Source organism: Miscanthus floridulus, chromosome 19, assembly GCF_019320115.1.
Source record: "Miscanthus floridulus cultivar M001 chromosome 19, ASM1932011v1, whole genome shotgun sequence".
NCBI classification, from domain to species: Eukaryota; Viridiplantae; Streptophyta; class Magnoliopsida; order Poales; family Poaceae; genus Miscanthus; species Miscanthus floridulus.
Genome location: NC_089598.1, coordinates 105499644 through 105527086, shown reverse-complemented (window position 1 = coordinate 105527086; position 27443 = coordinate 105499644). Strand labels below are relative to the sequence as shown.

General features: G+C 45.3%; 4 protein-coding genes and 3 non-coding genes across 14 annotated transcripts; 5 read left to right on the top strand and 2 right to left on the bottom strand.

Annotated features, from left to right (window-relative positions):
• Positions 1-453: 453 nt before the first annotated feature.
• LOC136528240 (uncharacterized) lies at positions 454-4694 on the bottom strand. The gene is made up of 6 exons (XM_066521173.1): positions 3619-4694; positions 3336-3524; positions 3076-3228; positions 2649-2786; positions 2354-2488; positions 454-834 (listed from the first exon to the last, which is right to left on the bottom strand). Exons 1-5 carry the CDS (start codon positions 4430-4432, stop codon positions 2370-2372), a joined length of 1413 nt encoding a protein of 470 aa, XP_066377270.1. The 5' UTR covers positions 4433-4694; the 3' UTR covers positions 454-834; positions 2354-2369.
• A 9862-nt stretch (positions 4695-14556) lies between these two features.
• On the top strand, positions 14557-15746 carry LOC136528953 (uncharacterized). The gene has a single exon (XM_066521964.1). It carries the CDS (start codon positions 14671-14673, stop codon positions 15526-15528), a length of 858 nt encoding a protein of 285 aa, XP_066378061.1. The 5' UTR covers positions 14557-14670; the 3' UTR covers positions 15529-15746.
• Positions 15747-16445: 699 nt separating this feature from the next.
• Positions 16446-26178, bottom strand: LOC136528998 (putative pentatricopeptide repeat-containing protein At5g36300). 8 transcript variants are annotated; one of them, XM_066522013.1, is made up of 8 exons: positions 24981-26178; positions 24043-24195; positions 23857-23928; positions 23520-23622; positions 23322-23437; positions 22805-22938; positions 16759-17048; positions 16585-16644 (listed from the first exon to the last, which is right to left on the bottom strand). In XM_066522013.1, exons 1-5 carry the CDS (start codon positions 26124-26126, stop codon positions 23427-23429), a joined length of 1485 nt encoding a protein of 494 aa, XP_066378110.1. In that variant the 5' UTR covers positions 26127-26178; the 3' UTR covers positions 16585-16644; positions 16759-17048; positions 22805-22938; positions 23322-23426. The 8 variants fall into 8 exon arrangements, with proteins under 8 accessions (XP_066378109.1, XP_066378110.1, XP_066378107.1 ...); XM_066522012.1 differs by having other exon boundaries at positions 16446-17048; XM_066522010.1 differs by lacking the exons at positions 16585-16644; positions 16759-17048 and adding an exon at positions 22139-22727.
• Positions 17297-20597, top strand: LOC136529000 (large ribosomal subunit protein eL30-like). The gene is made up of 5 exons (XM_066522019.1): positions 17297-17413; positions 17603-17708; positions 19337-19438; positions 19889-19957; positions 20039-20597. Exons 1-5 carry the CDS (start codon positions 17393-17395, stop codon positions 20077-20079), a joined length of 339 nt encoding a protein of 112 aa, XP_066378116.1. The 5' UTR covers positions 17297-17392; the 3' UTR covers positions 20080-20597.
• On the top strand, positions 18243-18338 carry LOC136530101 (small nucleolar RNA Z103). Its single transcript, XR_010777603.1, has one exon. It is a non-coding gene; the product is annotated as a small nucleolar RNA Z103 (small nucleolar RNA).
• LOC136530106 (small nucleolar RNA Z103) lies at positions 18455-18550 on the top strand. The gene has a single exon (XR_010777607.1). It is a non-coding gene; the product is annotated as a small nucleolar RNA Z103 (small nucleolar RNA).
• LOC136530094 (small nucleolar RNA Z103) lies at positions 18653-18748 on the top strand. The gene has a single exon (XR_010777597.1). It is a non-coding gene; the product is annotated as a small nucleolar RNA Z103 (small nucleolar RNA).
• Positions 26179-27443: the final 1265 nt, after the last annotated feature.

Sequence of the window (27443 nt, the reverse complement as noted above, 5' to 3'; positions counted from 1 at the left end):
ACAGCTCAAGTCCTCTTCTCCAGAGTTCACAGACCCTCCATGGCAGGCTGACTTTTGTCTGCCAACTGACATGCGCACACCACCTGACACCTGTCTGCAACCGCGCAACGCCACGGATTCTGGTTCTAGAAGCACCTGGTTCCAACTTCCAACCAGAAAGAGCAGCCAGCCAGACTGCCAGAGCCTGGCTTCTCAAGGCAAAGGGGGCCGGCCATCTCGTCCCATGATGAGCCGCCCCGCCCGGCCGCCCCATGTTCGTTCGTCCATCGGTGACCACTGACTGACAGACACAGCGACGGGAGGCGAAAATAAATGGCCACAAACGCTTGGTTTGCAAGCGTGACTCGCTAGCAAACACCGCCCAGCCGGCGATTAATGAACACCATCCTTTTCTTCCTCTTCTTGGCACCTCCTCCTGTTTTTCTTCGAACAATCAATACCAAGACATCGATGGAAAACCAAAACCTGCTTTCATTTTGGTGCTCAGATCGGGGGGTTCTTAACTTACACAAGTGAAGGAAAAGAAAAAAGAACAGCAAATACTCCAGGATGCTTCTATTTGTACAGCCTTCATCAGAGAAAATACATTACAATGGAACTATACTATATGTCATATATGCATGCCACTAGTATAGGCTTGAAATGGCGAAATGAAAAAAAAAAGGAGATAAATATGCAAGCACACACTGCCAGGATTGAAACAGCTGCACACTCTACAAAATGGAGCCGACAGAGACACAGCCCGGACTGCAGCTCAAAGTCTTGTCGATGGAATTTACTTATTTTTCATCATCGTCGTCGATCGTCCGTCCGGAGAAATCTTGTCTCGCCGGCCTGTTCATCACAAAAGGAGGGTATCCTGTCAACTCCCGAGCAAAGAAGGGAACCTCACTAGTGTAATCCAGACACATAAACAAAGGAAGAAAGACGTGTGACACTGGCGTTCAATATCTTATACTTTTTCCAACTACCGAAATGGTCAGGTGTTAGCCGATGTTTTCTTAATCCGTTATTCAACTACGCTCAAGTTTCTTTTTTCTACAAAAAAGACCAGCAATCTGCAACACGTTGGGTGCATGAACCAGACTTCAAAGATTGATCAGGGGAAATCGTTTAAAAAGAGGGAAAGAAAGGCACAGCCACTAAGCTTTTGCTAGCAAACCACGTTCTACATAGGAACATTATGCCACTGTTATAGTCCAAAAAATTGTGAGGTTGTAAACAAAAAAAAGGAACAAAATGCCAAATGAATAAATAATAGAAAGGACAGTTGATCATTGAAAAGTAGAAACTAGAGATATTGAACCATGGCATGTGAAAACTCCAAATAAATCAACAGTCAGAATATTTTTTTTATTCCGTAGCAAGATGTTTCTTGTTAGATAAAACAAATCTACCAATTGGCCCTTTGTACAACCAGTGACCGGCAACCCTAAATTATGATCTGGGACCAAAGGCAAATAACATGTTTTTTAGAGAACCAAGTTTTTAAGAAATCTAGAAACTCAATAATAGGTTGAGGTGGTTTGGCCATGTCCAAAGGAGACCTCCAGAGACACCAGTGCATTGTGGAGTCATAAGTCGAGATATCAATGTGAGGAGAGGTACAGGAAGACCGAAGCTGACATGGGGGAAGACAATAAAAAGATATTTGAAAGGTTGGGATATACCTAGAGATCTTTGTTTGGATAGGAGTGCTTGGAAAGCAGCTATTGACGTGCCCGAACCGTGACTAGGAGTTCATGTTGGGTTTCAACTCTAGCCTACCCCAACTTGCTTGGGACTAAAAGGCTTTGTTGTTGTTGTTGTTGTTGTTGTAGAAACTCAATAATAATAAAAAAATGTATTCTATGTTGTAATCATGAAGACCGCTATATCTTTAGCACTCCATATATCAACATGATGTTAAGTTCCTTAACAAGCTCTAGGATGAAGCGCATAGAGAAAACACAGAACATTTTTCATATCCTCTGCCAAAAATAATAGTGAATGGTGAAAAAGAAAGAAGGTTGACAGTTCTTGATAGACGAAAGTGCACATAAGCCGTCCACTTTCTGCGCTACAAACAATAATTTACAGTTGACTCAGATAACAGGCTACTCTTAAATGAATGAATGATTGACTCAGTCCAGAGGAACTTTACTAGCTGTAGCAAGCATATTACAATACCAAATTTTAACCAGATGGGATCTTGAATGAAGGGTGAACTGGTCAAAAGGACTTAGCAAGCTGAAATTCACATCCACCTAACTTTGGCTTGATGCTCATGGAAATTGAAGAATGTTTTCTTATATGTTGTCATCAATTGACCGATGACCATTTGAAGAAATAGAGAATTATGAACGGAAATTACCTTCCTCGTCTACCTATCACCCTTTTCTCTTGCAGTGGTCACCACACTTGTGGTAGGGGTTGGATGTGTTGACACAATCAGGGTTGATTTCTCCTCTTTGCTCATCTTTAGAAACATCCTTGCCTCTTCTCTTGTCTGGAAATAAACAGATAAATCGCAAAGCATAAATATAGCCGATTAGCCGCCAGAGGGAATCTACTCACTGACCCTTACACCACTGTTGGCACGTTGGGTATCCATGTGTACAGCACATGCAGTTTCAGGGAGAATTAAAAAGAAAAACACAGACACACACCTGACTTGGTTGCACTCGTCTGTGCTGTTTCACTCAGATGATCAAAGCAATACTGGGCACACACATGGAATGGATTGGACGCATTAGGGCACCTTGGATCAACCTTCCAGTTTGGAATCACTGCAGCATTCTTTCCCCCTGCAACAACAACCAATATGGTTCAAACAACACCGCTTCATAAGTAACAAAAACAAACCATGTGCTAAACTCTTTACACGATGCATGCAAATACAGACATAATTTCCCCCTTGCAAGGCTGCAATGAATGACAACACATAAAATCTCTAATAGTTCGTGAATTTGTTGGTCGATAACCACCGTAACTGAGGACCAACGTCACAATTCACCACACCATTGCAATGTCATGAACTAGTTATGCATGAATTACACACCAACAGGTTAAGCCCATCAGTACGCAATGATCTACCTTTTCTTCGTGGTGATTTGATATTGACCCCCTTGTGCTGCTCTGCCTGCTGCATCTTGGTGGCACAATGCTCACCACATTCATGGAATGGATTGCCGGCATTCGGACACTTTGGATCCACCTTCCTACTCCCCGGGGACTTCAAGCTACCATCTGATGCAACCGACAACCAAAGAACACAAAAATTATTACAGCAATGGACCAATAAGCTGCTGGAGAAAACAAGAGAGGCCAACATTACGGGTGATGAAGTTAATAACCTTCGGAGGACGAGGAGGAACGGCGGGAGTGGCGGGAGAAGAGGGAAATGGGCGACCTGGCGCCCTCCGACGAGCGGCCGGCGTCGGCTATCTTGGCGAGGCAGTGGTCGGTGCAGACGTGGAACGGGTTGGGCGCGTTGGGGCAGCGGGGATCCACCTTCTTGCCGTCGCCATCGGAACCTTCGCGCACTGCGAGACGCACGCACAGAGATGAGAATTTTCAGTTTTCTTCAGGGAGCGGCGCGCAACGATCGAAATCCGGAATTGCAGATAGAGAGCTTACGAAAGACGTAGAGGGGGAGGCCGCCGGAGCCGCCCTTGTCGCGGCGGCGCGGCCTGGGATTCAGCGCGCCAGGGTCGCTGTGCGTGCTCCCCTCGTATCCACGTGGCGGCGGCGGCGGCGGCACCTTGGGAACGGGGACGGGGCAGTACTCGGCGCAGCGGTGGAAGGGATTGGCGGCGTTGGGGCAGTCCGAGTTTACCGCCTGCCACTGCCTCTCTCCGCCGGCCTCCCCGTCCGTGGCCGGCGACCGGGCGCTCGTCCTCGTCCTGCCGCCGCCGACCTCCCCGTCCGTGGCCGGCGACCGGGCGCTCGTCCTCGTCCTGCCGCCGCTGACCTCCTCCGCTCCGTAGTCCTCGACGCTCTCGCCTCGCTCCTCCGAGTCATCGACGACGGTAATCTCGCACTCCCCCTCGTCGTTGCGGCGCGCGGTCCCGTTCTGCGCCGCGTAGCCCAGCACCGGCGCCGGCCCCTGACGAGGCGGAGACGTCTTACTGGCCAGGTAGCCCGGGTTGACCGCCCGCGACTCCTCCCTCTCGCCTCCGCCCTCCTCCTCCTCCTCCGCGTCGGCGGCGGGAACGACACGCGCAGCGCCGTCTCCGTGCTTGGCTGTCCCGTTCTGCGCCACCATCGTCGTCCTCGGACGAGGCGGGGCCGGCTTGCCGCGCGCGGCGGCGGCGGCGGCGGAGGCGGCTTTGTTGGCGGCCGGGGCGGGGACGGGGCAGTAGTCGGCGCAGCGGTGGAAGGGGTTAGCGGCGCTGGGGCAGTCCGGGTTGACCCCCTGCGACCGCACCCCTCCTCCTCCGGCGTCCATCATCTCCGGCAGGCAGGCAGCAAACTCACCCCCCAGAGAGGCTCCGGGCGAAAAGAGTCTAGTTTGACCCGCAGCTAGCAACGGATTCGGAGAGACTCAAGTAAAGACGGGTGCTTGGTGGGTGGTGGAGGAACCGGAACGGGGAGGAGGAGGATGCCTGATTTGACAATTGAGGGTGGAAGTGGGCACGGGAACGAAAGAGGAGGACACGAGGAAGAGGAAGGGGAAGTGGTCCAAGTTCAAAGTCGTAGTAGGCTAGCGAGCGGCGGGCGCCCCGTTGTATTGGATGTTGGACAAGTATTAAATATAGATTAATTATAAAGTCTAATTTATAATACGAATCTTTTAAGTCTAATTAGTTCATAGTTTGACAATGTTAACTACAGAAAATATGGGTTAATAATAAATTAATTATACTTAATAAATTCGTCTCATAAAGTATTAACGGATTATGTAATTTATTTTTTATTAGTATTTGAATATCCTATACAACATCCTTATATATATCACCTTCTAAATTTTAGTCACTATATCAAACACCCCTGAGTGGCAGCCGGACGGGAGAGGAAGGGCAGGCAGGCCGGTCCAATCTCAGAGATGGATGGATGCTCTCCTTGTCTCGTCCCCGTTGCTTTTGTTCCTGTTGTTTTTTTTTTTGTCTTTTCTGCCATTATAAAAGATACTTTATTCTTACATGTCATAAAAAAGTTTACATGGATTTTGGTGCCATGACGTTAATTTTTTTTATTCAACACGTCATTTCATCTAGTTTTGCTCCTAACGATGGATAACAACGCAGCCAAATAACTTAATGCTCTTAAGCTTGAGAGGCTCTGTGAACTAGTTGATTTACTTCCGTGACATTCTCAGGCTAGCCTCAGACTGAGCGTTTTCGCACAAAGATAGGGTTGTTGACACCAACTGAGCTCCTGGGCTTCTCCTCCTATATATAAGTCCTCAGTCATTTCTATGTGTGTGAGTAGTCATGGATGAATGGATGGATGGATGAATGAATGAATCAATGTTGAATAATGAATATGAAAATTGTTCATTTATCCAGAATGCAACAATATATGAGAACAACGGCCCTGTTCAGCTTGCTGAATCTTGGCTAAAACTGGCTGAAAACACTATTATGGCTAAATTGTTGTAAGAGAAAACACTGTTTCGGCTGAAAAAACAAGCCGAACAAGTCGAATATGGGGTAAGCCGAACAGGACCAATATAACAATAATTAGAGTACTGCAACAATAAATAAACATTCATCACATAACAACAGCTACCTTACTGTTTTGCATTACAAAGGTTTCATGGCACCAACATTCATCACATAGCAGCTAAGTTATTGGTTTTCATCGACAGCGAAGTATTGTCATTCCATCACAGAGCAAGAGAACAGTCGTGCCATCACATAGCAGGTGTTTTTCTAGAACCACATCACCAAAAAACATTGAGCAGGCACCTTTCACTGTAGTTGGAGCTTCTTCTTACTTCTGGTATTTGAAGCAAGGCTAGATGGGCTGACTGCTGCAACTTAGAGCTTCTTCGGTGTACGCTTCTTCTTGATCCCTATCTTCCTCCTTGTTCAAGCCTAGGGCAGCATAGTTTCCAGTGACAATGTCTCCATTGTAATGGAGTTTTTATGAAAAAAGGACTAGGTGCACAGTTTGGATTGGAACTGGGTCATTGGAACCAGCTCCAGACCTTGTGGCAAAAAAGACAAAGTGTGCTTTAGCATTAGTAGTCATAATAGAAGTGTTAGTGATCAATTAAAGAGCTGGTAAACATACCTGTTAGATATATACTATTTGGAACTGAGCTTGAAGTAGTAGTGGTAGCTGCCCCCTTGCTCTTCTTGGCACCAGAAGAAGAAGATTTCCTCTTCCTTTTTTGTGTGTAGCATTGACCATTGTCTCATTGTGTGGGAACACCATATGGGATGGAGTAGCAACCACAATGCTAGTCTCTGTGTTGCAGCTTTCTGCCTTTTCAACCTTTTCTTTGGAGACCCATGCATAGGAAAAGTTGAATTAGTTAACTAAGTTATTAAAGCTGTACATGTATCTACAAAGTAATTTAGTCACATAGTTTACCTTTTAGCCTCCATTGCAGCTATATCTTCTGGAGTCTCATTCTTGCAAGTGTACCAGTGATGCCCTAACTCATGGCAGATGGGGCACTCATGTTTCTTTGCCATCTTCTTATTGCTGCCTCCCTCAAGTAATGATTTCATCCTATTCTTCCTTCTACCTCTAGTGGACCTAAGACAGGGAGGGTGCATGAAAAAGTCATGAGTAGCTTTGGGCCACATGCTTTTGTCAGGAATACAAGAGATGAAACCCTCATATGCAGCTCTAAATTTATTAGCAGAGAAGTAATCATCCACATGGTCTTTCAGTTTTTCAGTAGGAATTAAATTAATGTAGGCTATTGCATGCTTGCATGGGATTCCTAACCCCTACCAAACCCTACAGGAACAGGTTCTATCAGGTAGGCTGACCACAAACCTAAAGCCACTACTGCCCTTAGCACACAGTTCTACCTCACCATCAGGGGAGGCTATGATCACTTCAATGTCTAGGTTGTAACTGTCTTCCCTTAGCTTCTGCAGGATGTGAGGCAGAATCTTTCCCTTCAACTTCTTGGCTACCTTCTTCCTATGGTTCCATTTGATCAAAATCTTCTGTCTTATAGTGTCCAACAAGTCATACAGGTGCTTTACCTTCTCAGGTTTGATCCAATAATTGAATGACTCAACCAAATTATTAGTCACCTAATCAACCTTTGATAATGTCATGTACTAGCTCCTGATCCAAAGTTTCTTATGAGTTTCTTATAGATACTTCATTGCCTTAGGTTTGGCTACAACCATTGCTTGATAGTGCTTCTCAAACATGTAAGGGCTCCATGAATATGAATAAGCCCACAAGTGATCATCAAATACCTTCCCACTGTACCTCTTCTTGAAATTTTGTACTAAGTGATACATACACTCTCTATGTTTAGTATTTGGAAAAACTTCAATAACCCTATTCATGACTTCCTGGCCACAATCTACGCAGAATGTCAGGCCCTTTGGGGTGCCTACTGCTTCCTTACACCTCTCCATGAACCACACCCAATTTTCATTGGTTTCTGAGTCAATTACACCAATAGCTACTGGATATATCCAGTTGTGCCCATCTACTAAACAAGTAATGCACAACTGTTCCCTAAACCTTCCTGTTAAAAATGTGCTATCTATTGAAAGATATGGTCTACAGCCTCTAAGAAATCCATCAACACATGGTTTCAATGCAAAGAATAGCCTATTGAACCTGATCTTATCATTGATTGTGTGATTATCAATGACAAAAAATGATCCAGGACTTGATTCTTCTAACTGAGCCTTAAGCTTATACAGGTTATCAAAACTTTTGCCCTAAGGCCCATAAATCTTATTGATGGCAGGATTTTTACCATTATATACTCTCTTATAGGGCACCATAATTTTGTGTGCATCCTTCAACCTCCTTTGCAGTTCTATTGCACCTAGAGTTCTATCTTCCTTCAACCAATCAATCACTTGACTGCACACCCAGAACTATGTTACCCCTACATAGATTGCTTGCGTCCTAGTGCTCTGACACTCATGAGGGTAGGGGTTCCATTTCACCTGCAAAACAGTCAAGTAATGCACTTATTACAAGCCACACAATGTAAGAAAAATATGGAGCAGTCAATGAAAACAATGTACTAACACATTACCTTAATAGTGTGCCCATCCCTTAGAGTTGAGGCATGAAGTCTCCACATGCAGCCCTTACTCTGCTGTGAGCAGTTCACCCTATACCTCCCTATATTACTCTTCCCAATGTCATAGTTGAACTCATGTTTAACAGCATGAGTAGCTAAAGCAATCTTAAAAGCATACATGTCTGAATACACTGTTCCTACTGATATAGGAGGGTCCTTCTTATCATAATCAACATCAGGCATATGTTTAGGCTCACTACTTGGGCTATGATATGCAACAGTCAATAAGCAGCATTTGGAAGCCTTATGTTTTGCAAACATTTCAACCAAATCTTGGTCAGTGCAGACATGGATGTTCACTTTACTATCCATGCAAAAATAAAACAATCTCAATATGTCATCGTAATTATGAGGATACTTGTCGACAACTTCAGTAACCAGGTCTATGAAGTTAGTGCGGTTAGCATCCATGACTTTGTTCAACGAAAACCACCGCGCACGAGAAGTGGGAGCAACAATCTGGATTTCTAAGTTGTAGCTACTTTTTGTGTCCATCCTACAGATGAACAAGGAGCACGCAATCAACACTACAAACATGGGGCACCACGAAACCAAGGGGGAAGCAGTGAACTCACTCGTTCGGAAGCCAATCCGATCGCTTGCCCACACCCTTGTTCCCTGCCATGCCACGCATATCCTCTAGATCTATGGTCGAATCCATGCTCCACTAACCCATGCGCCACCACAAGCATGGGGGATTCGTCTTCTCTCCCAGCCACCGCTACAGCCTTCGCCACCGGATCCATCGGCGTTAGGGTTTCTCCGCCGCTAGCGTTAGGGAACTAAGGGAGTCGAGCAAAAAGAGAGAGTGAGAGACTGAGGGAGTCCACAAATGCTCATGACTAAAAGGGCAACGTGGACATTTTTCCTGTCCGGTCCCATATGTAAGAGCTACCAAACGGTCAAAATCAAATAGAATGAAGACGGAATGGCGTGTTGGACAAAAAAGTTTAGCGTCATGGCACTAGGGTCCATGTGAAATTTTTGGTGGTATGTAGGAATGGAGCATCTTTCGTAATGGCACACAGGGAAAAGGCTCTTGCTTTTTTTACTTTTTCACCGTGTGTTTCCTTGCGTCTGTTGGTTTGTGTTAGGTTCATAAACCCGGAGTCCCTATTGAACTCGCTTCCCTGCAAAATCCAGCCCAACAGGCGGCATAATGACAACGCATGCCTAAGCCAGCCTAGATACATAATGACAGGCAGGGACAACGATCCGATGAAAGGTCCTAATGGCTAGAGGGAAGGTGAATAGCCTATTAAAAATTTCTACAACAACACTTAACAAACCGGTTAGACAATAATAAGGCGAAGCGAGTGTTGCGCTAGCCTACTAAAAATATAAGCCACATATCACAATTTTAGTTTATGTAGTTTCTATCCACATAATAACTATGTCACTACACTAAGTTAGTGTGCTCTCAAACGCTAACTAAAGAGCCACACTAACCAAACTAACAAGCTCTCACAACTGGCTACACTAAAGAGTTTGACAACTAGTTTTCGGTAATGTAAAAAGAGTGAGCAAGATGGTTATACCATTGTGTCGAGGAAGGAGATTATCAATCACAAGAATGAATACCAATGAAGACCAATCACCTTAGAATCAAATAATGACACAATGATTTTTTTACCGAGGTTCACTTGCTTACCGGAAAGCTAGTCCTCATTGTGGTGATTCACTAACTTGGAGGTTCACGTGCTAATTGGTATCACACGCTAAACCCTCAATAGGGTGCCGCACAACCAACATAAGATGAGGATCACATAAGTCACGAGCAATTCACTAGAGTACCTTTTGGCTCTCCGCCGGAAAAAGGTCAAGAACCCATCACAATCACCACGATCAGAGCCAGAGACAATCACCAACCTCTGCTCGACGATCCTCGTTGCTCTAAGCTATCTAGGTGGTGGCAACCACCAAGAGTAACAAGCAAATCCCATAGCGAAACACGAACATCAAGTGCTTCTAGATGCAAACACTCAAACAATGCACTTGGATTCACTCCTAATCTCACAAAGATGTTGAATCTATGATGGAGATGAGTGGGAGGGCTTTGGTTAAGCTCACAAGTTTGCTATGTCAATACAAATGGCCAAGAGAGTGAGCTAGAGCCAGTCATGGGGCATAAATATAAGCCCCCACAAAATAGAGCCATTGTACCCCTTCACTGGGCACTGCTCGGGGTGACCAAATGCTCTGGTTAGATCAATCAGACGCACCCTGCCAGCGTCCGGTCAACGGATGGCTACCATGTCATCCCTCTCTTTAAATACTAAGCGCCTGATCCGAACGATCAAGTGAGGACCAGACACAGCATAGTGCCATGACCGGACGCAAGACCTAAGTGTCCGGTCACTTCTAGTAAGGTTCCAGCTGCGATCGGACGCGTCAGTTTGATCATGACCGGAAGCAGGACCCTAGCGTCTGATCATTTCCAGTAAGCCTCCACTCACGACCGGACGCATTCGGTCATGCTCGACCGGACTCACCCAGCGTCCTATCACTCACTATCTCCTCTGTGCGCTGCCACGTCAGCAGGACCGGATGCACCCCGCCGGAGTCTGGTCACAAAGTGACCCAGCATCCGGTCGAAGACCAACGCCAGCATCTTCACAACTTCCATTGACCGGACGCTCCGGTCTAGTTGAGACCAGTGTCGGTGCACTCTGTGAAACCCTATCTTTTCTGTATAGGACGTCGGTGAAGTTTCTAACCCTTGCTCAAATATGTCAACCACCAAGTGTATCACCTTATGCACATGTGTTAGCATATTTTCACAAAATGTTTTTAAGGGTGTTAGCACTCCACTAGATCCTAAATGCATATGCAATGAGTTAGAGCATCTAGTGGCACTTTGGTAACCGCATTTCGATATGAGTTTTACCCCTCTTAATAGTACGACTATCGATTCTAAATGTGATCACACTTACTAAGTGTCTTGATCACCAAAAACAAATTGGCTCCTACCACTTATACCTTTGCCTTGAGCCTTTTGTTTTTCTCTTTCTTCTTTTCAAGTCTAAGCACTTGATCATCACCGTGGCATCGCTATCATCATGTCATGATCTTCATTTGCTTCATCACTTAGAGCAGTGCTACCTATCTCATAATCACTTTATAAACTAGATTAGCACTTAGGGTTTTATCAATTCACCAAAACCAAACTAGAGCTTTCAAAGAGGTATCCTGTGATTTAAAATTTGTCCTAGAAAAAATAATGTTCTAAATTTTAGACACGTTGTTAGCCCATTTATCCAATGCCAAATTACCATTTGAGATGCGTTACTATTTGTTGCCTGTCTCAGATCTCTGCATGGATGCAGCACGTCTTAATTAGGAATAAAACCATGCGTGTCGGTGTTTTTGTAGACCGACTAGTGAATTTATACGAATGTCACACTGCTCTAGGAAGACGATGGTAACATCCAAAAGATACGAAGAGTTATACTGGTTCAGGCCGGAGCCCTACGTCCAGTCTCAGCGATGATCGAGTGCGTGTTCCTCGCTTGAATGCTCTGAAGTTCTTACAATGAGGGGTGTAAGAATGGTGGAAGAGGTAGGAGAGCTAGAGCTAGGAGATGGACTCCCCGAATGAGAGCTTCGAGAGTTTGATGCAGTGGAAGGGTGCCCTGACTACCTTTATATAGAGTCTGAGGCTAGGTCATATACAAAAAGGAAGGTTCTCCCGACCGAGGGGTCGTGAGCCTGAGGGAGGGAACATAACTAACTTGGCTTGCAAGTAACGCCATCTTGTAGTGCGCTTTCGGGCGTGGTTGTCGTCATGATCTTGCGCCCACGTCTCGGCATGGTATGGCGTGGTGCTATTGTGCCGGTTTATGGCGACACTGTAGGCACCGTGGTGTTTTGCCAGCCGTCCTGCGCGACGTGGTCTCGTCGTGGCCTTTGTCATCGCCTCCTGATCTCCTTAGGGCGTCGTACAAGAGTTGGTAGCCATCCCCAGGTCTTTGGTCGTCTTGCTGCTTGGAGAGCCGGTGGCCACAATCCCATGCTCCGAGGTCGTGGCCTTCGTTGGCTTAGATGGCCTCAAAAGTCAAGGGCGCTGTCGTGGCTTTCATCTCGTAGTGGGTGGAGTCGTACATATGTCTTGTTGAGCTGTATTTAGACGGTGGGCCGTCGTATTGGCCGTCACCGTTCGACGGTGTTGTCTTATCTATGCTGCGTGGTGCAGGGATGGTGTATGACCAGCTGAGGGGACTGTTGTCCCCTCGGTCTTTACGAGGTCAGTGCGGCGTGTCTACTCCTGTCAGCGCATGTGTGCTTGGCGTGGCTCGATCTCTCCCTATTCCTCCCATAGGCCGGGATGGGGGAGAGGTCGTGTGGAGTTGCGCGGCGCACGGTGAAGGCTAGGGGAAGAGGTCGTGGCCGACCCCTACCTTGACGTTTGGCCTAGGTCGGCGTAGCTTAGCTGGGCCTCGGTCGTTTGGGCTTATGCTAGCTGATGTTCCATGGGTCGTCCGAGCGGCTAACTAATCGATGTCTTGAGATACCTGAGGTATCATAACCCCGACAATATATCAAGGGTATTAGAGATATTTCTCTTCTCTATTAATCTGTCTTAAAAAAATAGTAGAACATTATTATTTTTTGAGGGGGACGAAGGGAGTATTGATTATTGTCAAGGCGCCGTACAAGGGGGGCGAAGGGAGTATTGATTATTGTCAAGGCACAATACGCCAAATTGGGCTTTCGTGGAACACAACTCGGGAAAGAAAGAAACACAGACATAGTGAGTAAATCACGGCCCATTATTATAAGCTAGCTTTGCCAAACGCGCTACGGAAAAGGTGCAAAGGTTGCACGAGAAAGGAAACACAGTGTAGCTGAACAAAGTAGCAAAACCACAAAAGGCTGTAGGCAGGCATAGGGCAACGACGGGTGATGGGCTTGATGGGCCATAATGCTGTCTCTTCCTTTTTTCTTTCCTGGACCATCTAGTGTTTTGTTGGCCCACTTCTATTCCTTTTTTTCTTTCTTTCATTGCAACAGCCACGCGCATGTGGTTGGAAAACATCAGCAGCATTGATAACTGCTAGGAAGGAATGAATCAGAGCTCGCGACTCTTCTCGTCCCTTCCCTAGCTACAGTTGAGAGAAGGCGACCAGGAGGCGAACACCGTCCGGCGCCGATTTCTTCCGTTCCCCTTCCACTCCGGTGGCCGGATCAGCGCTGGAGAGGATGGGGAACGAAGATTGAGGTGTCCGTTGTACATATACCCATCTAGTATAGGTAGTTTAGATCCAAGCAGTGCTCGTAGGTTGGAGGCGGGGCTGCGGTGGTGGAATAAGTGTCTCCGGCTTCTTCTCCGCCTCGTTGGTGAGTCTTCTGGTGCCACCGATGAGCCGTTTTGGTGTGAGTTCCCCGGATCTGGAGCTCTAGATCTCGTTGGGTCTTTTTTGCCCCTCCTTTGTCTTCGCCTGGTCTCTCTGGCGTTGAACTTGGGAGGTTAGTTTACCAAGATGAAGTCAAATCGGGTTGGTGTTTAGTTCCCACCTATTTTGGTGGTTTAATTTTCCTTCACGGTGCTTCATCATCTGGCGATTTGGGGTTTTTGGTAGTCCTTGAGACCTCGGAGTCCTCATTGTCCGGCGATGTGATGGTCAATGGACATCTTCTTCAGCCGGGTCGTTCAGCGTCGACAAAGCATGTCGGATCCGATGTGCTGCTCAAGACGGCAACTAAAAACTTTGTTTCTTCGCCGGGGAGGAAGTCGGCTTCAAGTTGCGTACTCCGACTGCAGGCGGCGAGGAAGACCGGGAGGAGCTTACAAGGACTAGAGTACAATTTATTTTTCTTTCGAGAGTGTTTTTGTAAGGAAAGATCTGTAATCACCAAAAATTATGAATAAAATATAAACCCGGTTTTCTCAAAAAAAAACATTGATAACTGCTACGTTTTTTAGCAGAATATTGATAATTGCTACGTATGTCCAAGACCAGCACACAACACGCTAAATTGGGCTTTTTCTGGAACACAGAGCTCAGGAAAGAAAGAAACACAGAAACTGAGTGATCACGGCCCATTATCACAAGCTAGGCTGCCAAACGCAGTACGCGAAATGCACACGATATATATTTCATGTTTGATTGAAAATCCAAGGCTGCACGGGAAAGGAAACACTAGCAACGGGTGAAAAGCCCATCTAAATCATCCCGATAGACTCTTCCCGCAGCAGACTAGAAGCGCATTATGGGCCTCCATTCCTTGAAGCCTCCCACGGTCCCACCTTTTGACGCAGCCCGCGGCCCGCGGCCCGCGGCGTGTAGGCCCTACAACCACATCACAACCGGTCTTCAGCTTCTTCACAAGGAAAGGAACGGACGCCGCCTCCGCTCCCCTCGCTCTCCCAGCACACATCCGCGCCGCACTCTCACCCTAGCTCACTCACTCTCCCCACCTCTCCCAATCCCCACCGCCCGGCCTACATGGCGTACTACTCGGGCGGCGGCAAGCTGTCGGCGGTGGACGCCATCCTGGCGGAGGCGGCGGACCTGGTGGCGCTCGAGCAGATCGCCAAGCTCAACACGGCCCACCTCGCCGACGACTCCGCGCTCCCGTCCAGCCTCGAGATCCGCTTCCGCAAGCTCAAGTCCCTCCCCTCGACCGCCGCACCGCCACCCGTCAGGACCCTGACCCGCAGCGTCACCGCGCCGGGCCCCGCCGCCACTCTGCGCGGCCCCAACCCTCCCGCTCCTGCTCCGCCTGAGCATCACCGGGCCCCCGCGGTCCACGAAGACACGCCGCCGCCGCTGCCGGGAGACGCGGAGACGAACGGTGGCGAGTCCTCGCCGCGGCAGGCTCGTGCCCCGGTCCCCGCACCCGCAGTCCACGACGCCGACGCCGAAGACGACGCCGAGGACCTGGAGCGGCTGTTCGGGTCAGGGCCGCGGGGGCGGCCGACGCTGCGGGAGCGGAACAAGGGGAGGGAGTTCTCCTCCGCCTCCCCCTCGCCGCCACCGCCGCGCCAGGCGTGCTGCTTCGGCTTCTCCCCGAAGAAGCCCTTACAGAGGACGTCGGCCAAGGCCAAGAAGAAGGTCCACCACGGGTCCGGCGACGTCCTCGGCGTCGACGCCGGCGAGTGGGGCGACGAGAACAGGAGGATGGCCACCGAGTTCAGGGAGCAGCAGCGCCGGCTCAGGAAGGCGCTGGAGGACCAGGTGCAGGTCAGCAAGGAGACCGCCAAGATGGCGCGCTGGGTCAAGCAGGCCTCCGCGCGCATGACGCATGTTGAGGCCATTGACGACCTGCTCAGTGATTGCGAAGACGATGAGGAGCTCAAATGAGCTCAAGCATACGCCGTTGCTTTTGCCTGTCTTCCTCGCCAGTTGTTCCACTATCAAAAATTTACAGTTCTATATAGAAGAAGCAGAGTCATGAAACAACAAACAATGCTGTTTTTTATGTCATATTATTAGGATCAAGCAAAATGTATGAAGTGATCGAGTATGTAAGGATTACATGAGTGGTGGTATAGGAATGGAGAACCTACTATTGTGAAAAAGGTTTGATCGTGTGTTTTGTTTGTCATTCTGTATGAATTATGCACAATGGAGCCCAAAATAACACTGAAATTGAGCGCAATAGTTAATTCAGTAACCATGAGAGAACCAACTATTGGATGGCAATTGTCTGATGCTCGTCATTCGAAGTGGCGCATTGTTTTTGCTGATATTCTGTAGGCAGTTTAAGAGAAGTCTGAATTTGCCATGAGGGGCATGTAATAAGTTTGAGTGTCCTGAATTGTTGGTTGGCGAACGCTAAGATGAACAGCTATGTGTTGCTCTCTAGCGGTGTTTTGGCTGCGTAGGTCACATTTGCCCATTGGTTGAACCCTCTGTGTTCATTCCAAGGGGGCCGTTTCGCTAAGACGTTTTTCTTTCTGTTTTTATGGTTTACAAACTCATGTAATTTCGTTGCTTTCAAGTAATGAAATTTGGCTCCGCCGTTGTGGAAAATGAGAGAACCAACTATTTACACCTGGCTATTCTAATTTTAGTATTGCATCAAGTATTTACAAGCTGTCAGTATTGAATCATAATTGCTTGATCCTACTTTGAATTTACAGCCTTTTAGCACAAATACAGAATTTAAGCAGCATAATGTGATATATGAAGCAGAGTAAATTAAACAATTGGTATTATAAATAGTGATGATGCAGTTATCTAACCACTTGAATTGATAGATAGCTGATTCCATAAGCTACATACAGTTGGATCCAGTTACACAAAAGTCAATAACCAGAACACCTAATGTTTTCAGCAATAACCAGATATGTTCATGACTCAGAACGAAAGCAACGTGAGGAAATTCCACAATGTCTATACCCATCTCACTGTTCATGACTCAAATTTTCATATCTTTATCCCTGATAGATAGTCTTGCCTTAACCATAACCCTGACTATGTACAAAGACAAAAAAAATACCGGTTTATCCTGTGCTGCAACAGTAAAATGGATGTAAGTAATGCTTCATTGTTTGCTTTAGTGCAAACCGGCATTGGTAAACCCCATACCTTTTTCACACTTTTATCCATCATAAACATTCAAGAGTCTTGGAAATATAGAGTTATTGGCTTGTTGCTGTGACCATCCCAAACTCTGCGGGCAATACAATGATGAACAGATGCATGAAACTGAGCAGAACTTCCAGTTGGATCAACATTTTTCACGCCTCAGATAAAGAAACCAATGGTGATGACTGTCCCTAAAGATTCAGCAGGACCATTCAAGACAGGAAGTAGCTTGACCAAGAAAGAAAATAATTCTTGGTAATTTACTGGCACCCTTTCAGGCTCTGGTAAACCTACAAAGAATGCGAAATACACAGCAAGAGATTCTTCTCAGGTGTCTGGCAGCTCAACTGCTCCAGGAAGGCAGCAAGAATAGGGTGGACAACATGATAGAGGGGAGCTTGGAAGGGGACAGATAGAAGCTGAAACCATATTCTGTGGCTGGGCCCAAAGAACTCCTGCAATGTAAGCCCATTCTACAAAGCCCACAGCGGGCAAACCCTCAGGCTCCCAACTCTATAAAGCACCAAACCCTAGCAACCCCACCATTCAGCCTCACAGTCATCCCCGAGAAGGAGCCGCCGCCGCCGCCTCGCAAAGCCGCTTCGACGCCGTCACTCCTCCTCGGGGCGCAACCATGGTGGCCGCAAAGAAGACGGTACCCATCTCCCGCTCTCTCACATCTATCCCCCGTATCTCTGCCTCAAGCCCACGTTTCTCCCACCTTTCCCGTCGATCTGCTGCCGTCTTCCGGACGGCAGTATGGCATGCTGCTGCATTCCGCCTGTTCGCGTTTCTAGTCTTGCAATTTCTGTTCTAATTTTTCGATGTTGGTAGTTTTGTGCAGAAGAAGTCCACGGACAACATCAACAACAAGCTGCAGCTTGTGATGAAGAGCGGCAAGTACACGCTCGGCTACAAGACTGTCCTCAGGACCCTCAGGAACTCCAAGTGTAAGGAAGCTCTCCTTTGTTATTCTGTTTCATGCGTAAGGCTACTTGTATCTTAGATTAACTCTTTAGGAAGGTGAATCGGTGCCTGTGGATGTATGCCTATGTTTCTAGATCATAGGTAGTAGATTAATCCTGTGGGATGGTCTAGTTGTTCTTTACTGCTCACCGTAGATTAGAATTGGCCATGGCAACTCTATGAATAGATGTGATAACCATTAGTTTTACTAGCTTGTTCATGTGGGCTTAATGTTATTGATTTCTAGCTGGTAGGGGCATCTATGATTATGCAGAGTTACTTGTACCTCTTGTTATTCTAACTGAAGTGAACAAACAACTGAAGTGAACATTTTTTACATGTCAAAATGGGAATACAGCCTTGAGAGAAGGAGAATAGGGCCTTGGGTTCATGACCTCAGCCACTATAATGATATGGCTACATGGACGCCCACCAAAATATTCTCTGGACAACGTATTTTCTGGACATGTTATCTGAATCTGAATGTTTTTCACCTCTATACCTTAATGTTATTAGTGGAGGATATGATGACCCTTTCCCCGGATGATCGACAGTGAACATACTGAGCGCTATAATTTCTCATTTGAGAAAACCAAGCCAGAATTCTGATCCTCCATTAATGCAGAAAAAATGATTCTGAATTTCGTGTAGTGCTTGTTTTGTTGCCTCTTTTCGAAATTATTCCTCTTTTTGTATTTTTTCTGATCTCTTAACTGAGTTGCATACTTTAGAGGATATGATGACCCTTTCCCCAGATGATCGACAGTGAACATACTGAGCGCTATAATTTCTCATTTGAGAAAACCAAGCCAGAATTCTGATCCCTGCAGAAAAAATGACTCTGAATTTCATGTTGCGCTTGTTTTGTTGCCTCTTATCATGTCACTTTTTGTGTTTTTTTGTTCTCTTAACTGTGTCGGCCACTTCAGAGGACATGATGACCCTTTCCCCAGATGATCGACAATGAACATACTGAGCGCTACAATTTCTCATTTGAGAGAACCAAGCCAGAAATCTGATCCTCTGATTGTTTTTTGAAACTCTGATTGTTTTGTTGTTTCACTTCACATGTCGATGTATTGATATTCTTAGTGTTCTGCATTCATCTGTTAGGTTACACAGTCTGTTGTCACCGCTTGCTCTTTTGAAGTAACTATGTATTCTAAATAGTTATTTTTAATATGTGACTGGCATTTGAGTTTTGCGTTGAAAACTGATTACCAATGGATGAATTTAGATGGCCATTGTGTATGAGTCAACGCCATAATAATCCCCTCCCCATGTCCATATATGTTACCAGTGCATGATATCACTGGTTGAGCACAAGTGGAGATATCTTCTTACTAATTTATAATTATAATTTTGCTTTATAGTGTTTTTGTGGAATATGTTGTGTACAATTGTTTTGAATATCTCCTGTCTAGTCTTTTATTAGATGGTGTAATGTAAACTCCTTTGCTTTTCCTAACTGTTCCTTCCACATGACAATATATCTTTAAATTTAGATGTGAGTACATACAAAATTATACTGTCTGCCTTTTACAATAGAATTTGTGCAGTATCATTTGTTATATAACGTGCAATATTCCTAAATCAATCTATTGATTTACAGCAAAGCTAGTGATCATTGCTAACAACTGTCCTCCACTCCAGAAGTCTGAAATTGAGTACTATGCTATGCTGGCAAAGGTCACAGTCCACCACTTCCATGGAAGTAAGTTAGCATCCCTTACTTTTGGTTCTTTTAATCGATGTTGCATATGATCTAATGAAATGTTGAATTGTGAACTGTCAGTAGGCATGGTACCTTTTCATTTAGCCCCTGATTTACATGTATTGTTTTGTAATGTCTAGCCAGTCGCAGAAAAGCACAAGAATCAGTGGAGCTAGGGACCATGTCACCCCATGCATCTTAATGCAAGATATTAACAAAATCAACTGAAAAGATCAATTTGGCTTCCATAAACCCATAATTATTACTAATTGGCTCCCTTGAAAATATATTTCTGGCTATGTCCATGACAAGAATTTACATTGTAAGGTAGTGACTACCATTCTTTGCTTGGAGGAATAACTAAATGATGTGCATAGTTTTTTTGACAGGGTTGTGTTTGTCTATGCAATACGACAGTACTGAAATTAACTGCAATTTGTTGTTTTCCAGACAATGTTGACCTGGGAACAGCCTGTGGAAAATACTTCCGTGTCTGCTGCCTCAGTATTATTGATCCTGGTAAATGGCAACTCCATATCACAGGTCAATTTGATGTTTTGATCAAAATATGGATATGAAGAGTGATTGTTCTGTTTTCAGGTGATTCTGATATCATCAAGACTACGCCGGGTGAGCATTAAGGAACCCACACCAGTAGTACACGGCACCTGGCTTCCGAACTCTTAGGGCCAGTTTAGTTCCAAATTTTTTTTGCAAAATGGGCACTGTAGCATTTTCGTTGTTATTTGGCAAATAGTGTCCAATCATAGTCTAATTAGGCTTAAAAGATTCGTCTCGTGGATTTCGTCTAAACTGTGTAATTAGTTTTATTTTTTATTTATATTTAATACTTCATGCATGCGTCTAAAGATTCGATGTGACGGGGAATGTGAAAAATTTTGCAAAATTTTTGGGGAACTAAACTGGGCCTTAGTGTTGTAGTGGATTTTCTTGCTGGACTTGTCCTTTGTGTTACGACAGAATTTACCTGACAGTAAACAGATCGTGGGAATATTTTCTTGGATTGAAAATTTTGTTCCTGGCAATTGACATTGTTGAATGGATTCAAAATTTTGTTCCTGGCAATTGACATTGTTGAATGGATCTTATGCTGAATGTGCTCCTCGGGTTAGAGCTGTTAGTTTTCATTTTGTTCCTGGCAATTGACATTGTTGAATAGATCTTATGCTGGCAATTGACAGAACTTTCCAACATTGGTATTGTCCTTGAACAGAACTTTCTTGGGCGACCCCTGAAGATTCAGTTGGGGCATCAGTTTTAGAGGACTGGTAACCTCCTGTTCTTCTACGCCTTTCGCGCCCTTCTTACCCTCAACACCACATCTTTCCTCCAGCTCGGTGCATCAATGCCTCTCCTGCTACCACTCCCCCAGCTTAACTACCACGAGTTGCTTGTCCACGGAAGCCACTTCGTGTTTTCCTGGCCCTCGCCTAGATCCAGAGTAACCCTCCTCATCAAGCCGATAGCCATATCAGCGTCATCTGCATCAACTTCCATGACCTCCCCGATCATCTCACCAATCAGTTCCTCATCCGTCTTGTTCATCAACCCCAAGGGCATTTTCAGCACTCTCACCCAGATCAGAATTGAGTTGACTCAATCTCATCTATGGTTTTGGCGCCATCAAACTCCGCCATCACCACCAAGTCCTTCCCGAACATCCACGGACCGTCCTCCAGAGCTTCCTTTTCACCGGCCCTTGCAGGAAAGTGAAGAGGGATCAGTTTCCCCCAGATCTTTGCACTCCACGCCCCTGAGAGGGCACCAGATCTTGCCACAGGAAAGTTCCAAGGATTCCACTCAGCACGTTTTTTCAACCATGACCTTCCCCACCGCTTGCGGATCGCCCCGCTGCGATCCTATAACCGCACCACCCAGCCTGATGCTCTTCTTCTCCGTTGCCGATAGATTCATCTTCTCCAGGAGGCCGATCACATTCTCTGCCATGGCGGACCAGGGTCAAGAACCTTAGCCTTGGCCTCCCAAAAAAGCAACCGGCTAGCAGATTGGTCTGGACTCCTGATGGAGAATCTGACGTGGACACGAATGGAGTATGGGATTGTGGACACAGGGACAGTCTCCAGGAAGATCTGACCAAGGAACAAGAGGAGAACGGAAAACCCTAGTCGACTTGGGTACCCCTCTCGAGTCGCCTAACCTAGGTGCCGAGACCGGGTGTCCACTCGTCTTTGATCTCCAACTGCATCGATTATGCAGTTGGGATAAAAGAAATATGAGGTTACCAAATTCTGGTTGGATGCACAAAGTCCCACCGCGACAAATTCTAATGTTGCAGGCAACATAGAGCATTTTGAATCAAGACATAAGGAGCTCACACCATTGACTGTCTTGATGGCGATAAATCTATCAAAATGCTTATCTTGCTACTCGTTCTATCAGAGTCACAAAAGAATGCTGTTTTTTCTCTCTCTTAATTTTATGTTATTGTTAGCATCAAGCAAAATTTACGATCTGATCAAGTATGTAAGGAGTCCATCAGTGGTAATATACGAATGGAGGAACTACAATTCTGATGAAAAAGGTTTGATCATGCGTTTTTTTTCATTCTGTGTAAATTATAAGTGATGAAGCCCATAATAAATAAACTCAATAATAACAGCGTGGAATTATGTGCAGTTAATTCAGTAACCAGGACAGAATCAAATATTTACACTTGGCTATTCTAATTTTAATAGTGCATCAAGCCATCAAGTATTTACAGTCTGTTTATTAGGACTGGATCATAATTGGTCTGTGCTACTTTGAATTTAAAGTATTTACAATTGGCATTATAAATAGTGAATATACAGTTGTATACACTCTACCACTTGGTAGTTGATTACATAAGCTACCATGTAGCTGCTTGGATACAGTTACATAAGAATCAATAATCAAAACACCTAATGGGCCTGTTCGGCAGGACTGAAAAATACTGTTCCGACTGATTGTTGTGAGAGAAAAATACTGGACGTAAATAGTGTTTTTGTGAGGTGGCTGGCCAGCCGGCAACCAGCCAGCCAGCCAGCCGAACACGGCCAATGTTTTCAGCAATTCCTCGTCACACTCACACCAAATTCCTAATATATGATTCAGAAAGAAAGCAACTTGTAAGGAACTTTGACAACGTTGATGTAATTCACTTTCAGAGTGTCTTCTCGCTGTTCATGGCTAAGTGTAGTTTCTGATTCATACTTATGTTTATGCCTGATAGTCTTGCTGTGAATATAACCCTGACTAAGTATAAGGGTGAAAACTATACTCGGTTATCCTGCACTACAACAGTAAAAAGTAATGTAAGTAATGCTTCCTAGTTTAAGCAAAAACCAGCACTGGTAAGCCTCATACCTTTTTCACTCTTCTGTTCAACGTAAACATTCAGGAGCCTTGGAAATACAAAGTTATTGGTTTGATGCCATAACCATCCCAACATTGGAGAAAATACCAGTACAGGATCATCTGCATGTACCGGAGCATTCAATCTGTATGATGAAACACAGTTAGACTTGTACTCTGCCTTTAAAGTAGAGATGAAGTATTAATTGATATATTGAAAAAAAAGTATGCCTTCAAAGTTGAAATGGAAATAGTGATGGGCATGGGCACATGGCAAAGCAACATTTACATATTGCATGGTTAACCACAGAAGTTGATGGCCAGACTTCCATGGTCTAATCAAAATGTTATCTCAGCTACTTTTTGTATCAAATCCAGCAGTAGAAAAATAAGTAAAAGAAACTGAAATACCTACTTGGAGCTTGGAACAACTTAATGCAAAAATGATAATCCATATTGTAGTGTTATCAGAATAGGAAAACTAGAGAAGGGACAATGTATAAATTAAGGTGTAAAACTAATCGCCTACCCTGTGTTTGCTCTGCATCATGCATGTGTAAGCAAAAAGGGAGGTGGGGTCCCTGAAGTTACAAGCATTGACAATGGACCGATTACAATAGCAAGGTTTCCAAATTCAATAGATACCTGTCAAAGCATTTTGCATACATCATCACTCATCCATTGTATTCACCCTTAAAGCACAGGTCATCTGAAATGAAATACTTACATCCTCTTTGTTCCAGAACTACATTTGCATCATGTAACATTTCTCTGGCTTTTCTATCTGGAGTGCATCCAGCACGTTCCATTTCTCTGTATACTTCAGATACCTACTCAAGCCAAGAGCAGAATTATTTCAATGTTTTCAGATTAATCTGGCACATACAATAAGATCAGTTAATTTTATATTCTACCATCCTAATCAAAAACAACAAAATTTTGAAGCCTATATTCAAGAGCTGAAAACAAGACCTTTCATAATCATTACCAACAGTTAAGGTTCTGTGCATGTTACCATGCGTGGCTATTCTAATTTCACAAAAAAAGGAGATAAAGTGGCAGACCTTTTCAAATTTCTTTGCTCTCATGAATGTTTTCATAAGCGTAGTGTATGTCACAACATCTGGGCTCATACCCTAAGAAAAAAGAACAGGTAATCATAGGAGTGCAAAGAAAGCAAAACATCATAAACTTGAAACAAGATTTGAAAAAAAAAACATTTTCATCTCATTTCTAGATGAGGTACATACACTATCCTTGATATGCTGGAATACAGCTAGTGCCTCCAAATGCCTTCCAGCAGTGCCAAAAGCGTTGATTAACAAATTCAGCATAACAAGGTTTGGCTCAAATCCTTCTTCCTCCATTAACTGAAGTACATTTACAGTTTGTTCACACAACCCCTGAAAGAGAAAGGGAACACCTTGACTCCTTGAGTAAGCAGCCAACATGATTCACGTGGGTCGAAACATGTGCACAAGGACAGGCAGATATCGATGTTCTACTGACAAATTAACCCTCTCTCCCCTTAGGAAAAGGCAAATGCAGAAAATGGTTGAAGGTTGTATGGCATTGACCTACTGCAATGGGCCAAGCTTATTAATTGTACTTAACAAAAACCTGAATGTCGGTTCTCAAATGCACTATATCCTAAAGAATCCTGGTCCAGCTACAGTGCTGAAACAGAAGGGGGAAAGTACATCAGCTCAGTCATAATGTCATATAACTTCTGTCTAGATAAATGCAGCACTGCTTGTCATGACTCATCATACTGCTATTTTATTTCTCAGACCAATGCCTATCAACTTCGTCAGGATTTATTAATATCAGGTGTTGTACTGAGTACTGACCAGATAAACAAAGATGTCCGAGATCCAGTTAATTATTTACAGATGTCGTGGATACAGTGTCCAGAATATCATGTTTGCAAACCTAGAAATGGTATATCTTATATTCTAAAAAGAACAGAAGAAAATATTTCCAAAGCCAGAAATGGTGCATCTTATTCTCTCAAATAACAAACTGTGAATCCTTATTCAAGGTTTACAGCATTACTGCAACATGCTTTCATACAATGTTAGGATGTAATCAAAGGCATTTGCAACTATATTCAGTTTAAATATGGTGGAAAAAACTATCATGCCATGAGGCAAAATTGATTTAAACCAAGTTTAGTAGTTAGGCTGACCTGTTGAGCATAAGCATTGGCAAGGACACAAAACACACGAGGTGAAAGCTGCGTATTCTCAGCTCTAAGAGCAGCTATACACTCCCGTGCATCACGAAAATGGCCATATTGCCCATAAATGTCAACCAATACTGCATACACTGCACCGCTCTCCTTGAAACCTCGATTCTTCATGCCATCAAACAGCTTCTTGATCTCATCCCACTTCCCCTGCTCCCCCAACCGGCTGATGATCATAACAAATATCTTTGGGTCCGGGTACATCCCTTCCTCCTGCATGGAGGTGAAGAACCGCAGAGCGCGTTTCATGTTCCCCACCCGACAATGCCATCGAATCAAGGCATTCCAAGTCGATATATCCGGCTTGACGCCTTCGGTGCGCATTTTATCAAACACCCTGCGTGCGTCCGCTAGCTGTCCATACTTGCCGAAAGTATCGATCAGGCCGCTGTAGATCTTAACATCTAGCTCCACCCCAACCTCCTGCATCTCCATGACGAGGTCGGTGGCCTTCTTCCACATGCCATTGTCCCGGTACAGCCGCACGAGCATGCTATACCCGGCGGTGTCGAGGCGGATGCCCCGGCGCCCCATCTCGCCGAGCACCCACCACGAGTCCTCGAGCCGGCCGGCGCGCGCGTACGCGCTCAGCAGGAGCGTGTAGGTGCGCCGGTTCCTGGCGACGCCGTCGTCCGCCATCTGGAGGAGGAGGCGGTCGGCGAGGCGGAGCCTAGCGGCGGCGAGCAGGCCCTCGAGGAGCGCGTTGTAGTGCGCGGCGTCCGGGCGCGGGCCGAGGCGGCGCATCTCGAGTAGGAGCGCCTCGGCCTCCAGCACGCGCCCCGCGCGGGACAGCGCGCGGATGAGGCGCGCGTAAGCGCCGGCGCTCGGGCGCGCCCCCGACGCCTGCATGTCGGCGAGGAGGCCGAGGGAGCGCGCCAGGTCGGACCCTGCGTAGGACTGGATGGCGCGGTCGTACCACTCCCAGGGCCGCTCCTGGTGGTGGTCTGCCGCGGTGGCGGAGCAGCAGCAGCGGACCACGGCGGTGGCGACGCGGCGGTGGCGCCGGCGGCTGGGAATTGAAGGCGCGAGGAGCGGGAGCTGTAGTGGCCGTGGTAGATGGCGGCGGACGAGAGAGCAGGCGTCCATGGAGATGGAGCGCGCGGCTCACTCGCGGTGGCTGGACTTCGACGGAACTGGAACAGGAGGATTGACTGTTGAGAGCTGCTGCAAACCAGCTCTGAGGTCAGGTGTTGCCTGATAGTTTTGAGCCCAACCACGCTTTTTAAGGGAAATATACGTTTGTTTCAAAAAAAAAAAAAATCTATCCATACATACAAAGAAACTTATCGTGAGTATTTAGTTTTAATTTTGCTTTCATGAGTATTGTATTTACTGATAGTAGTTTATTGTAATTTGTAACAAATATGACACTTTTGACAGTTTTGAGTATAAAAGATGTATATGCTATCGACCATGCAAACATCTCTTTCGCCTGATCATTTATTAATATTTTGTATACATTTTTATTTTATTTTATTACAACTTCTCTATATACAGAAGGTATAGTTGGGGTTCTCTTCCAGCTTTGTCTCTTCAGTTTTTTTTCTCAACGAGAGAAAATTTTCACAGTAAAGATTAAAATAGCTATCACTGGATTTATCAAGGATTGACAATTAGAGCGCTATGTTAATCATTTGTTGCAAATATTATTTCACTTGGTACGGTAATAACCCTTTTAGGAACGAGGTTGCCCCCCCCCCCCCCCCCCCCCCCAACACACGCACCTTTGCAAGTTTTCTAACAATTAACATTAATTTAAGGACTCGTTATATCAATCACCCTGTTCGCTTATTGGTTTCAACCAGCCCAAACCAATCAACCAACAGTGTTTTTCTCTCACAACAAACCAGCACCAGCCAGCCCAAACCAGCTCAGAAATCAACCAGCGAACAGGCCGAATATGTGTATGTGTAAAGGATAGTGGACATACGAAAGAAGGGTACAAATTTATAGAACCCTTGTAGAATTATAAGAATGCTAAAGCTTAGCATCGATTGATCAACGAGCAAGAGGCCAACAAAAAGCTTCGGAAAATAAATTAGCTAAGAACCCATCTTCTGACATGTCTAACCTTAGCTCATTCAGTCATTATCACTCTTTTTATGTTGTTTAAAGCAGCACAAATAGAAGAACAAAATGATAGAGGGACCAAATCTGTATAAGGTGAAGAAGAGCAAGGATGGCACAATTGTAAAGAAACTATATATTTGTACCTAAAATCGCAAATATGCCCCAAGCTACAAATATCCCATGCACACAAAATGGTGTGTCAACTACAAGTCTAACCAGGTTATAAAAGCCCTTTTTTCAAAGTTATTCCATTCTAAATTATGAGATGTTTTGACTTTTTTCTAGATACATTAGATATTTGTAGATATAGTACATATCTAAGTGCACAACAAC

Excerpts from the sequence above, each read along its gene's own strand:
- LOC136528240 (XM_066521173.1), bottom strand. The coding sequence starts at position 4,432 with ATGATGGACGCCGGAGGAGGAGGGGTGCGGTCGCAGGGGGTCAACCCG. Across the intron at positions 3,229-3,335 it reads TTCCTCCTCGTCCTCCGAAG|ATGGTAGCTTGAAGTCCCCG; the intron begins GTTATTAACTTC and ends CGGTTGCATCAG. Across the intron at positions 2,787-3,075 it reads CAAATCACCACGAAGAAAAG|GGGGAAAGAATGCTGCAGTG; the intron begins GTAGATCATTGC and ends TTGTTGTTGCAG.
- LOC136528953 (XM_066521964.1), top strand. The coding sequence starts at position 14,671 with ATGGCGTACTACTCGGGCGGCGGCAAGCTGTCGGCGGTGGACGCCATC.
- LOC136529000 (XM_066522019.1), top strand. The coding sequence starts at position 17,393 with ATGGTGGCCGCAAAGAAGACG. Across the intron at positions 17,414-17,602 it reads TGGTGGCCGCAAAGAAGACG|AAGAAGTCCACGGACAACAT; the intron begins GTACCCATCTCC and ends AGTTTTGTGCAG. Across the intron at positions 19,439-19,888 it reads AGTCCACCACTTCCATGGAA|ACAATGTTGACCTGGGAACA; the intron begins GTAAGTTAGCAT and ends GTTGTTTTCCAG.
- LOC136528998 (XM_066522012.1), bottom strand. The coding sequence starts at position 26,126 with ATGGACGCCTGCTCTCTCGTCCGCCGCCATCTACCACGGCCACTACAG. Across the intron at positions 24,196-24,980 it reads CCAATGCTTATGCTCAACAG|GGGTTGTGTGAACAAACTGT; the intron begins GTCAGCCTAACT and ends TTTCTCTTTCAG. Across the intron at positions 23,929-24,042 it reads TCCAGCATATCAAGGATAGT|GGTATGAGCCCAGATGTTGT; the intron begins GTATGTACCTCA and ends CTTTTTTCTTAG.